Source organism: Nanorana parkeri, unplaced genomic scaffold, assembly GCF_000935625.1.
Source record: "Nanorana parkeri isolate BGI_ZX_2015 unplaced genomic scaffold, ASM93562v1 scaffold2178, whole genome shotgun sequence".
Lineage (NCBI taxonomy): Eukaryota > Metazoa > Chordata > Amphibia > Anura > Dicroglossidae > Nanorana > Nanorana parkeri.
This window is the reverse complement of record NW_017308446.1, coordinates 170,558-182,726: the sequence shown is the minus strand read 5'-3', so window position 1 is coordinate 182,726 and position 12,169 is coordinate 170,558. Positions and strand designations below refer to the sequence as shown.

The 12,169-nt window shown below is 48.4% G+C and overlaps 1 protein-coding gene across 1 annotated transcript in view; it reads right to left on the bottom strand.

The window, feature by feature from the left end:
* Positions 1–5,732: 5,732 nt before the first annotated feature.
* Positions 5,733–12,169, bottom strand: part of PEX19 (peroxisomal biogenesis factor 19) — a 13,299-nt gene continuing 6,862 nt past the window's right edge. Inside the window, exons 2-8 of the mRNA XM_018572934.1 lie at positions 10,630–10,730; positions 10,124–10,289; positions 9,159–9,244; positions 7,861–8,019; positions 7,238–7,402; positions 7,057–7,101; positions 5,733–5,820 (exon numbers count right to left, since the gene is read on the bottom strand). Coding sequence (XP_018428436.1) covers positions 5,740–5,820; positions 7,057–7,101; positions 7,238–7,402; positions 7,861–8,019; positions 9,159–9,244; positions 10,124–10,289; positions 10,630–10,730 — 803 coding nt within the window. The 3' untranslated portion in view covers positions 5,733–5,739. The remainder of the gene's footprint in view (positions 5,821–7,056; positions 7,102–7,237; positions 7,403–7,860; positions 8,020–9,158; positions 9,245–10,123; positions 10,290–10,629; positions 10,731–12,169) is intronic.

Below are 12,169 nucleotides of genomic sequence, written 5' to 3'. Positions count from 1 at the left end.
CTCTCCTCAAGGACCGGCCATAACTCCGCCCCTCCGCCCTGGCTGGTCCTGACTCCACCCACCGAGTGACGCAGCGCGGCGGAGCGAGAACTCTGCTCAATATAGATTAGTTTGTTAGATAGATAGATAGATAGATAGATAGATAGATAGATAGATAGATAGATAGATAGATAGATAGATAGATAGATAGATAGATAGACAGACAGACAGACAGATAGATAGATAGATAGATAGACGTCATTATTACATTGTTATAGTTGTAAGTACACTTATTTGACTTGCAGCCTATATGCAGCAGAGCTCAGGCTGGGAGAGGGAGAACCAGCACGCTGATAGGAGAGAGCAGAGTGAGACAGATGAGCGCATCATGGCGCTGCTTCTCCTTCGGCTGGATTCGCATTGTCGTGTACATGCAGCAAGTGCATATAACAAGTGTGAATAGGGCATTGCTGTCTGGTTACAGGTTTGGGCGGTGACCTGTAAGTGAAACTGCAGCTATGTGGCAGAGCTGTGTGAATCTTAGGACAGGACGGACACATAAAACGTTCATTGTCCACGTTAATAAAGTTGGGGTTCTGCACTCCCTGTAAGATCCTTTGAGGGACACCAGAAGGCATTCGACTTTGGGTAATACTGCCACCGTCAGGAGGAGAGGACCCGGCCAACAAAACTGCAGGCCAGACCAGGATAAGCTCTCTCCTTCTACCAGCATGCCTCCATTGTGTAGCATGTAGTATTGAGAGCATGATGATAGAGGGAAGGGACCTGCGTCTCCCAATGGACTCCGCCATGACGGCAAGTAGAAATCCATTGAGGGACCCAGGGTAGGACCCGCTCGTTGGGACCATAGGTTTGGATGAAGGTCTCTTTGAGCCACATAGAGCTGGTGGAAGGAGAAGCTGGAGCACCCTTGTGGAAGCCACCCGGGATGACACAAAGTCTCCTAGAGATGGCTGAAGGAGAAGCTGGAGCACCCTTATGGAAGCCACCTGAGATGACACAAAGTCGCCTAGAGATGGCGGAAGGAGAAGCTGGAGCACCCTTATGGAAGCCATCTGAGATGACACAAAGTCGCCTAGAGATGGCGGAAGGAGAAGCTGGAGCACCCTTACGGAAGCCACCTAAGATGACACAAAGTCTCCTTGAGATGGAGGAAGGAGAAGCTGGAGCACCCTTATGGAAGCCACCTGAGATGACACAAAGTCGCCTAGAGATGGCGGAAGGAGAAGCTGGAACACCCTTATGGAAGCCACATGAGATGGCACAAAGTAACCTAGAGATGGTGGAAGGAGAAGCTGGAACACCCTTATAGAAGCCACCTGAGATGGCACAAAGTAACCTAGAGATGGAGGAAGGAGAAGCTGGAGCACCCTTATGGAAGCCACCTGAGATGACACAAAGTCTCCTAGAGACGGAGGAAGGAGAAGCCGGGATACCCTTATGGAAGCCACCTGAGATGACACAAAGTAACCTAGAGATGGAGGAAGAAGAAGCTGGAGCACCCTTATGGAAGCCACCTGAGATGAGACAAAGGGAAGCAGTGTCTGAGATGTGGACTCTCAGACCAAACCACATCCAATGAAGGGGTATTTCCTTGTGGTGAACTTTAGCCAGACACAGGGATGGAAGAACGAGGTCCTGGTTGAGGTAGAAGGCAGATATTGCCTCAGGCAAGAAGGAAGTCCTGGGCCTCAACACCAACACAACCCTATGTAAAACCAGAAAAGGTTCCCATTAGGATAAGGCCACCAGTTCTTGCCTTGCAGAGGTGAGGCCTACAAGGAACACCACCTTGCGGGTAACAGTGGAGAGAGGAATGTATCTGGTAGGTTCAGATGGTGGTTTCTGAAGAGCAGAAAGAACTAGATGCAGATCCTACAGCGTCATGGGGGAACAAACAGAGGGAGACTACCTGTACTAAGGTCTCCAGAGGATCACTGGAATGATCCTGCAAAGCAGATGAGGATGATGTTTCAAGAGAGGAAGGGCACAGATCATAGTGTACTGAGCCATCCACCACCTGGAGCAGGGGCAGGCCAACTTCAGCCCTACAGCTGTACTAAAATACAAATTCCATTATGCAGCTGCCTCTGAAAGCCATGGCTGTGGGAGTCTTGCAATGGCTCACGGGAATTGTAGTTTCATCACAGCTGGAGGGCCAAAGATCTGATCTAGAGGACCCCTGTACCTGGAGAGAAACCTCTCCAGTCATTTGTTAGACCTGGAGGCCAGGACGTCCACATCTGGCATCTAAGACACCTCCAGGTGAAGGGACCACACCCCCAGGTCCAGGCATTGGCGGCTGAAGAAGTCTGCCAACTGTCCATGACTGGGATGTACAAGGGTGGAATGTCCATAGCAGCAGTTTTTGGATGGGACCATATAAAAACTAGGCTGAGGCTGGCCAGCCCCGCAATGTCCAGACCAGCAGTTTCTGGATGGGTCCATCCAAACACTAGGCCGAGGCTGGCCAGCCGCGCAATGTCCAGACTAGCAGTTTCTGGATGCAACCATCCAAAAACTAGGCTAAGGCTGGCCAGCCCCACAATGTCCAGACCAGCAGTTTCTGGATGCGACCTTCCAAAAACTAGGCTGAAGCTGGCTAGCCCCCCAATGTCCATAGCAGAAGTTTCTGGATGGGACCATATAAAAACTAGGCTGAAGCTGGCTAGCCCCGCAATGTTCAGACCAGCAGTTTCTGGATGCCACTATCCAAAAACTAGCCTGAGGCTGGCCAGCCCGGCAATGTCCATAGCAGCAGTTTCTGGATGGGACCATATAAAAACTAGGCTGAGGCTGGCCAGCCCCGCAATGTTCAGACCAGCAGTTTCTGGATGCCACGATCCAAAAACTAGCCTGAGGCTGGCCAGCCCGGCAATGTCCAGACTAGCAGTCTCTGGACACAACCATCCAAAAACTAGGCTGAGGCTTGCCAGCCCCGCAACGTTCAGACCAGCAGTTTCTAGATGCAACCCTCCAAAAACTAGGCTGAGGCAGGCCTCGCCAGATGGCTGCATTAGAAGAGACCAGCTCTAGCAGCAACCATGAATGAATGAAGAGTCTGGAGAAAAGAGAACACATGTGCCAGAAAAATTAGGTTCCTCTCTTACACAGAAGGGCTGAAGAAAAACATCCATCCTCCGAGGACACCAGCAAATAATTTAGGTATGCAGGTAGTGGAAGGGGTTATACCTCGGGCTGGCCTAGTTTTTTGTTTGCCAGTGTCCAATCCTCCTGTAGGTGTTAGAAGAACCTAAAGGTGAGTGACTTCCGGATTATTTCACTCACTACCCTGATAAGATTGCAACAGGTTATCCTGGAGGATTCCGATAGTCCTTCACCCTTGCATATTGGTAAATGAGGCCCATTTATTGTTTCATGGTACAAAAAAAACCCAAAAAAGCTTCAAAATTGTGGGGCAAAAAACAATGTTGACAAGAAAAACCCATCACCACCTTCCTTTCAGACCTCCAGTACAAATTGAATGGAGTGTTTGGTTTTTCAGAGGCCTAAAACTGTTGCCAATGGCAGAAAAAAAAGTAATGTCTTAGCCATGAAGGTCAGATCTCCCAAATTTGATGATTTCTTGTAGATGCTGGAGTTACACCATATTGCCAAACGGTTGTGGACACCTACCTATCACATGTTGGACCTCCCACTCCAAAACCGTGGTCATTAATATGGCGTTTGACCCCCTTTGCTTCTAGAACAGCTTCCAGTCTTTCACAAAGGTTTTCCACAAGAGTGTGCCTGAGGGAATTTGTGCCCAATTTAGCCAGAAGCACATTTATGAGGTCAGGTATTGATAGTGGATGAGAAGACCTGGCTCGGAATTGGGGTTCCAATTCATCCCAAAGGTGTTCAGTAGGGATGGTTCTGTGCAGGACACTCAAGTTCCTCAACACCAAACTGGACACACCATGTCTTTATGGAGCTGGCTCTGTCCACAGTGGACAGTCATGGTGGATCAGAAAAGGGTCTTCACCCTACTGGTCAACCCATGTCTTTATGGAGCTGGCTTTGAACACAGGGGACAGTCATGGTGGAACAGAAAAGGGTCTTCACCAAACTGTTAACGCGAGGATGGAAGAGCTCAAGTGTCCACAATGTCTTTGTACGATGTATAATTACCAGAACCCTTCACTGGAGACACCTGAACTTTACCATGGTGGAACCGAAAAGGGCCAAACTGTTACCACAAGGCTGGAAGTGAACCATTGTCTACAATGTCTTTATGTAATGGAGTATGAACGGAACCCTTCACTGGAGACACCTGAAGTCCACCTTTATTGAACCAAAAGGGGCCAAACTGTTACGACAAGGCTGGAAGAGAACCATTGTCTACAATGTCTTTATGTAATGGAGTATGAACAGAATCCGTCACTGGAGACACCTGAAGTCCACCATTGTGGAACCAAAATGGGGCTTCACCAAACTGTTACCACAAGGCTGGAAGAGCTCAAGTGTCTACAATGTCTTTATGTAATGGAGTATGAGCAGATGGGATCCACATACCTTTGGCCATATAGTGCATCTCTCAATAAGAATAGGGTGGTGAGATCTCCACCTTTGATTTTCCATATCAGCCCCCATGCCAAAATATTACAAACTGGTCCAGCTCTCCCAGCTGAATTTTGTTTTTTATTTGCTTTACATTATGGAGAATCAGGAGGAGAAGGAACACACCAAGATGAAGGAACACCCAACATTCAAGGCAGAGACTTGCTGAGCCAGAAGATGACCCACATAACCCACCATGACTTCTGGTGTGCAGTGAGCTTTTGGTCAATTTTAAAGCCAATATTTGCTTGTTAAAGCTTCTGCACATGGTATGTTCACATTTTGGTAACCCTTCACGACATAGCTGGACGTAAAACGGAAACAAGGATCAACTCTACGTATAAAACGGTTACAGTCTACCTAGGCTGAGATATCCTCCGTCCTATATTACATACTGGTCTTCTCAAATGCAATGAGATGGACATGTCTGGAATGTCCACTTCTCGTGAACGAGTTGGTCAACATTCAAACTTTCCTTCCCGCCCCTCAAACACAATGAGATGGACACTTGCTAACTGGAACGTCCACCTCTTGTGAACGAGTTGTTCAACATTCAAACTTTCCTTACCGCCCCTCAAACACAATGAGATGGACACTCGTCAACTGGAACGTCCACCTCTTGTGAACAAGTTGGTCATAATGCAAACTTTATTTCCCGCCCCTCAAACACAAGATCTCAAGCCTCTCAAGATTTGGCTTCAATTTCTTGGGTTGCCAAAACTCAACAACACCCCGGTGTATGGATGGTTAACCGTAGTACAGTGGATTACGAGAAGAAACCTCAACTCAGGTATCTCCTGCTGTGATCAAACCAATGTCCATCTCCGGCCAGCGCCCTCCGGTGGCACCTATTTGCCGAAAACAATTTAACAAGACGCAGTGGGCGCCCATGCAATGACTTTTACCGAATTGTACCAAAGAGGAAAATGCTTTAATAACCAGTTCAAGTCTTTTTTTAAGCGTGGTTAGTACAGTTAATAAGGCCATCTCCGTCGTCCGCCCGGATCTTCTCCGCAGGCGCTGACAAGGATCAGTCGGGTAAACCTAGTTCTCTAGTGGTCTGCCATGCTTCGCTCAGGAACCCGGCCCACCACTCCCCATACAGCGCTCCTGGCCAATCGAAACGGGAGGTTGCCCCCTACTCCGAGTCCAAGTGCCGACCGTCCGGGGAGGCCGAGGTCACATGATGGAGCACTGCTCTCCACTCGCGTTGCTGGAGTTCAGGTTCATTCCGTCAAGATCGAAGTTCAGTCCGGGAGGCTGGGGATGGAAGAGAGAAAAGTCAATGAAAATTGTTTTTTTTACCAAAATTCTACCCGTTTCCGGACACAAAAAATGTAAAAAATTGCGTCCAGAGCTCCACCTTAGTCTTCAGCTTGACAGAAGAGACGTTTGCTGGCTCCGGGCAGCGCGGATGGAAATCAATCTAGACGTGTCCCCCCCCCTCCCCGGCAGAGTTTGTAAACAGGTCGTGCGAGGAAGACTCGCGGCCAAATAGCCAAAAGTGGTCACAAGATTGCAGACGTCTCGGTGACACAGAGCAGAGTCACGGGCCTCAAATAGAAACTGGAGGAGTGGGAGGGATCTGTCTCTGTTGCTTGCTTTCTCTAATTGTGTGTTTTGTCTAGGAGCCTCTGGACTGCTGTGGATAATGATGATGCTGGATAGCAGGGGGGTCTGCCGAGAGGAGTCACAAGTGTTTCTTGCTGTGTTTTATCTAGGAGCTTCTGGATTCTAGTGGTTAGTGGAGTGGCTGGATAGCAGGGTGTCTGCTGAGAGGAGTCACAACTGTCTCTGTTACTTGCTTTTCTACAACTGTGCATTTTATCTAGGGGGCCTCCGGTCTCCTGTGGTTAATGGAGAGGCTGGGTAGCAAAGATGTCTACGAGAGGAGTCACAAGTGTCCCTGTTGCTCCTTTTTCTATAATTGTGTCATATCTAAGAGCCTCTGGACTCTTTCCAGATTTAGTATTAGGACTGAAATGGACAATAGCCTATTGAGAGCAATCACAAGTTCTTTGCTACTCAACCTGTTGCCGGCTGTACTACGCACATATGTGGCAGCATGGTGCTGGGCTTTGACGGCATGCTGCTGCATATGTGCGCAGACCCAGAGTCACTGTGTGTACTGGGCAGCAGCTCCAGCACGGTGTCACCAACAGTTCCTGGTCATTTACAATCAGTAGCCGGTAGGACTCCCGATCACATGATCACCACACCAGTGATCAAGTGATCAGAAGGCCTGGGCACCCAGCACTGTATGAGGGACGAAGGGGCACGTCCCATATCCGCCCCCAAAGTCATCTACCTGCATGGCCAATCACATCCAAACATCCAATCAGTAGGCGGAGCTCTGGGCTCCCACATCTGCATAATGGAATCTGATTGGTGGAGGTAGTCTGAGGCCCCACAGCAAGATCTGGATGAAATGACCTCCTCAGTAGGCATCTCAAGGACAAATGTTCTCCATTGTACCTTCAACACACATCAACTTACAGAATCTCCAGCCAGTTCTTTAGGCGGGTGTCCCAATTCTTGAAGCTGCAAAATAAGAAATAAAATAAAGAACCACACAAAGCAAAACCATCAAGACTCCACCTGTTACCGAGATATCACCTTGGAGTGGACGGGACCTTTATAAGAATCACCACTGAAAACTGTTGGACTGGCCTCCTACCTGCTGCATGAGATCCATGACCGCCTCGAACCGGGCCGCCTCTTCGCCCGGCTGCTCGGACTCGAATTTCTGGCAGATCCTGCTCATGAGGTTGTGCTGCTCCTGGTACTTGTGGTATTCCTCGGGGGGCAGAGACTCCCGGTTCGTCTGCAGCCACTCTGGGTACTGCGCGGGAGGAGAAGACATGGCCATGAGAAGGGACACCAAGATGGGGAGGAGACAGAAACATAAGACGTCTATAAAACAACATTCGGCACCAATTACTGGGCCTCTGTCCAGCCATGGAGCTGTTGTGGGTCTGGGCTTTAGTATAACGTTTGACTGGTCTTCTCCACCCACTTGATGACTCCCCTTCCAACATTATATACTCCAAGCTGACCAAGAAGGTGGCTTCAGGCAACTTCGGAGCTCAATGACATTCTCCATGTGTCCCCCAAGCGTAGAAGAGACATGAAAATACGTTGCAACTGCAACACTTGTTCCAAAACCCAAAGACAGCGGGCACTGCGAAAGGTAATGAGAGGAACCAGGGAAGGTCCTACCGCGGGTAACCTGCAGCAGGTAAATACATAGAAGCCACGCCGGTACCAAGGAGTCTTTAGAGGACCAAATGGAAGACTCACCTTGTCTGTGATCTCTTTGAGGGACGGATACAAGACTTCCTTGGACAGCAGGCTCTGCATGATGTTCTGCATGAACGGCAAGATATTTCCTTCTCCGTCCTCGTCGACTCCGAGACCATCCATCGCCCGAGCCAGCTCCTCCTCTGACAGGGTGGGGTTCTGAGAAGAGAACAAGAGATTTATCTACAGGAGAAATTATATTTTTAGACATCACGCCCCATAGAAACTCTGGAGACCTGCGTTCCCTTAAAGGACCCCCCTGTGATCAACTGCGGGAGGTCGGTCTGTGATTCATAGCATGGCTGGCCATGAGTATATCTGGATTTCCATATGGAAGTAACAGATTTACCCATTCATAGACTTCATGATCCATCTTTAGATGGTATTGATGTTCTTTTATATAAATAAGGTAGACCTAGCCCCACCACCCCATATCTCCTGAAGAAGCTGATCTTTTTAGAAGAGGCAGATCAGAAAAAGATGTCAAGAGTACATTGGAGTTAAGTCATTGTTCCCAGTGTAGGCATCAACATGCCAAGAGGGGGCTAGTTTGAACCCATTAGATGACCCACAAATGAGGTGGGAAAAGGAACTCCACATGTTCCTTCTCAGATGCATGGAAGACCTCATTGCCACTATTTTTCATAGAGGAGAACCATGCCAATGCACATGGTTCTATTGGACGTATTTTACTCACTCTAAAGAATACAGGTCCCAGACCTTGGACTCAGGATTTGGGTTTTCGGGGGAGGGAAAGTCCGGAGTAGAGTCCCCCGACCCCTCTCAGGACTTTCCCTCCACCGAAAACCCAAAGAGTAAAATACGTTCAATAGAACCATGGTTCTATAAAAAAAAAAATGGAGGTCTTCCAAGAATGTGAGAAGAAATCAGGAGAACTTGTTGAATTATCCTCCCACCACTCCAGGAATCGGCATCTTCTCATGGATATAGAGCTTGACACAACATATACAATAAATATAATTTATAGTATTAGAGACAGCTGAACAGCAGTTTGGTTGAGGCCCTCTATGGAGGTCTTATGCCAAGCTGTACCTTGATGATACCACCAAACCCGCTTTATATGAATATCTGCAGGATACATGAACTTCCATATTGAAGATTGACTGACAGCTCCGGGTCATGTTAGAATGAGGTCTTCAAATACAGGAAATGAGTGTTGGTATTGTGTACGATGCCTTGGCAGGTTGTAGAAGGAACAGGTGTCCCCATTAGAACATTATCCTCACCTTCCCTTCTGTAGAATTGTATTAGGTCATTGTGGAAAGTCGGCATCTTACCTGCAAGTCATTGGCATTCTTGGCCAATCCAGATAATGTCTCTTTCAGGCAGGAAGTAAACTCTTGCTGGGAGGTTTCATCACTTCCTGTCAGATGAAGAAAGAAGATCATTTGTATCAGAGTCATCTCTATGGAGAATAATTTAATAGCTCTACCTTCCTGACTGAAATGCGGCAAGGAGCAATCTGTAGTATCTATAATTACCCCCCACCCCCTCCCAGCAATCCAATTGGCAGCTAGTGAGAACTAGATTATCGGAGAAGGTTACCTAATCTTCCACACCTGGAAGCACCAAGCATTTTGCATCAACTACAACAGAGGAAGTACTGGCAGGGGAGTGCTAGAGAGGCGAGTATCAGGTTTTGTTTTTTGGTGGGGGGGGAGGCTTTACACAGAAGGAGCATTGACAGTATCCCTTTAAGGTGCCAGAAGTATTAATTGTATTTTCCAATGCTGGTTTTGATATGATTAACTAACGGAGCCAACCAGCGGCTTCAAGGCTTGGAGCCAACCAGCGGCTTCAAGGCATGGAGCCAACCAGCGGCTTCAAGGCTTGGAGCCAACCAGCGGCTTCAAGGCTTGGAGCCAACCAGCGGCTTCAAGGCTTTGGCTTGGACCCAACCAGCGGCTTGGACCCAACTCATGGGTTTGAGGTATTCAATAGTTTGGAGCTAATCAATGTCTTGAATATGATTGAAGCTGCACGGGGAAATGACAGCCAGACAAGAAAAGAGTGAACCTCAATGGCTGCTACGGGGCAAGAGTGATCCCAATCATTTTGGATGTTTTGATAAAAAAAAATCTGAACTGCATCATCCCCTTCCTGTCCATAGAAAGCGAACTGAAGACAGAGTTCCCTGGAAGGAGGACTTTAGGACTGTTTTAGGACCTGCTTTGCTCACTCTGCCCCCTCGCCCTCCAGATGGAAGGCAAGTCTCACATTCTTCAGGATGGTTGGTACCCACCGACTTTTTCAGCAACTTCAGACAGCTTTTGGAACTGCTCCACCAGATGGGGTTCCTCCTCGGCCAGCTCCTTCATGGCCTTCTCAAACTCTTCCGAAGCCTGGGCAGCCAACTCGCTGCTGAACAGCTCCTGAAAGAACTGCTCCTGAGACGCCAACATGGGATCCTGTGAAGACAAAAAGGGCCTTGGTTAGGGTGACACCACGGGAGCACTTTCTACTCCAGAGAAACAAAGCCATTAGTCCAGAAGAACACGCATGTCCTCTGTACCTTCACATCTGCCACACGGGCTGTACTGGACCAATGTGTACCCGTGCAGTCTATTAGCTCACTGAGAACCAATGAAATCAATATGCTGTGGCAGCCATATTGGTCCCCAGTCCTGCCCTTCAGTCCCGGCACAGAGCCATCCGAGGGACGAAACACGACCAAAGTGACCCAACTGCTGTATTTTGGCCTACAGAGCCGTCTGTGCACTGAGAGAGGCAAACATGGCCGCCACCTACCTTAGCAGCATCCGCAGGCGGCCTTTCCGGACCGGAGGGTTTTGTAGTCTTGTCCGCGGGCGGAGGAGGTTGGCTGGTCTTCTCGAAATCACCCAGCGCACCTGTCAGAGAAAGAAAGTGAAGTGACTCCAAATCTAAATCTAATGCAAGAGGAGCTCAGGAATAGAACCAGAAATCAGAATATTAATCACCACGCGTAAACGCCTCCTTTTTATTGGGTCCTTGCTTGTTTTAATGTTTCCCGAGCTTTAGGATCGCTTTATCTTAAAATGTGCGACACCTTCTGGGTCTGCAATGACTGTTCACAGCCCGCCTCCTGAGACCTGCCTGTATCTAATCACTACTCTAGTGCATTGGGTCTGTAGAAGGTAGGGCATTATTACAGGTCTACCTATAGATACCAATGGTAAACAAAGCAATCTGGGAGGATGTGCTGTGTAGTCCTCGGGTGAAGCTCCAAGTAAATAAATCACCGACAGTGAGATGTGTTCACAGATAAACCTGAGAGCAGCTCATAGGACTCGGGGCAAAGGTCAAAGGTTAGGACTCCAGTACGCCAGGGAACAGTAAGGTTGTTCTAACCTGAAAATTAACCCCTTCGTGACAAGGGGTTAAATAAAACTGTCCCCATGTGGGTGGTCACCGATCACCGAGAAGGTAGCGGAGTCACGCCAGCTATGTACAACGCACAAATGTATTTTCAAAGGTTGTCACGTCATTACACATTGTGACCACTAGATGGAGCCGAGGGAGCACAGGGAATTATATATTTACCTCCAATGGCCACTAGATGGCGCTGAGGAACACTGGAGGTATAAATATATTCCCTGTGCTCCCTCAGCTCCATCTAGTGGCCATACTTAGATATTACAGCTAAACAACTAATGAGCTTTCGTTTTGGCACATATCTGCACAGAACGAACGCTCACAGATATTCGCAGGGGACACGGCCCTGCAGATAAATAGATCTCCGTGATGTACACGGATCCTAAGCGTGCATTCTGCCCTTTAACCCTCAAATTCAGTTAAAATATCAAACAACAGTCCATTCTGGTCATAGACTTGGGAATCGTATTACAATGTTAGCAGAGATGTATGTGCTGCGATGGGACTGCAATCTCAAGAATGGTATCAGCCTTGCCTGCTGGACTACAGAGTTCCATCCACTGGCACAACAATAGCCATAGGTAGCCCAGGAGGCGGCTATGGGGAAGCTGTACAGGAACAGTAAACTGTGGCAGTGTAGAGGGACTTTTAAGGCTTAGCACATGTTAGGATCAGTACATACGATCGGGCTAGTGTAAAAAGGAAAGTTATATCATTTCACCCAGTATGCCGATGCCGCAGCCAATCAGCAGGCAGGAATCCTTAAAGAGCCGGGTTGTGCGTTACACGGCATTCAAGCAACGCATTGCTTGGCTGAAGACAAACTCGTTTGCTACCTGTTGCTGCCACCCTAGTGCTCCCTGAGCTTCCTGCGTCACCTGGCGACCACAGAGCTCCCCGTCACCCGGCGATCCCTGAGCTTCCTGCGTCAACC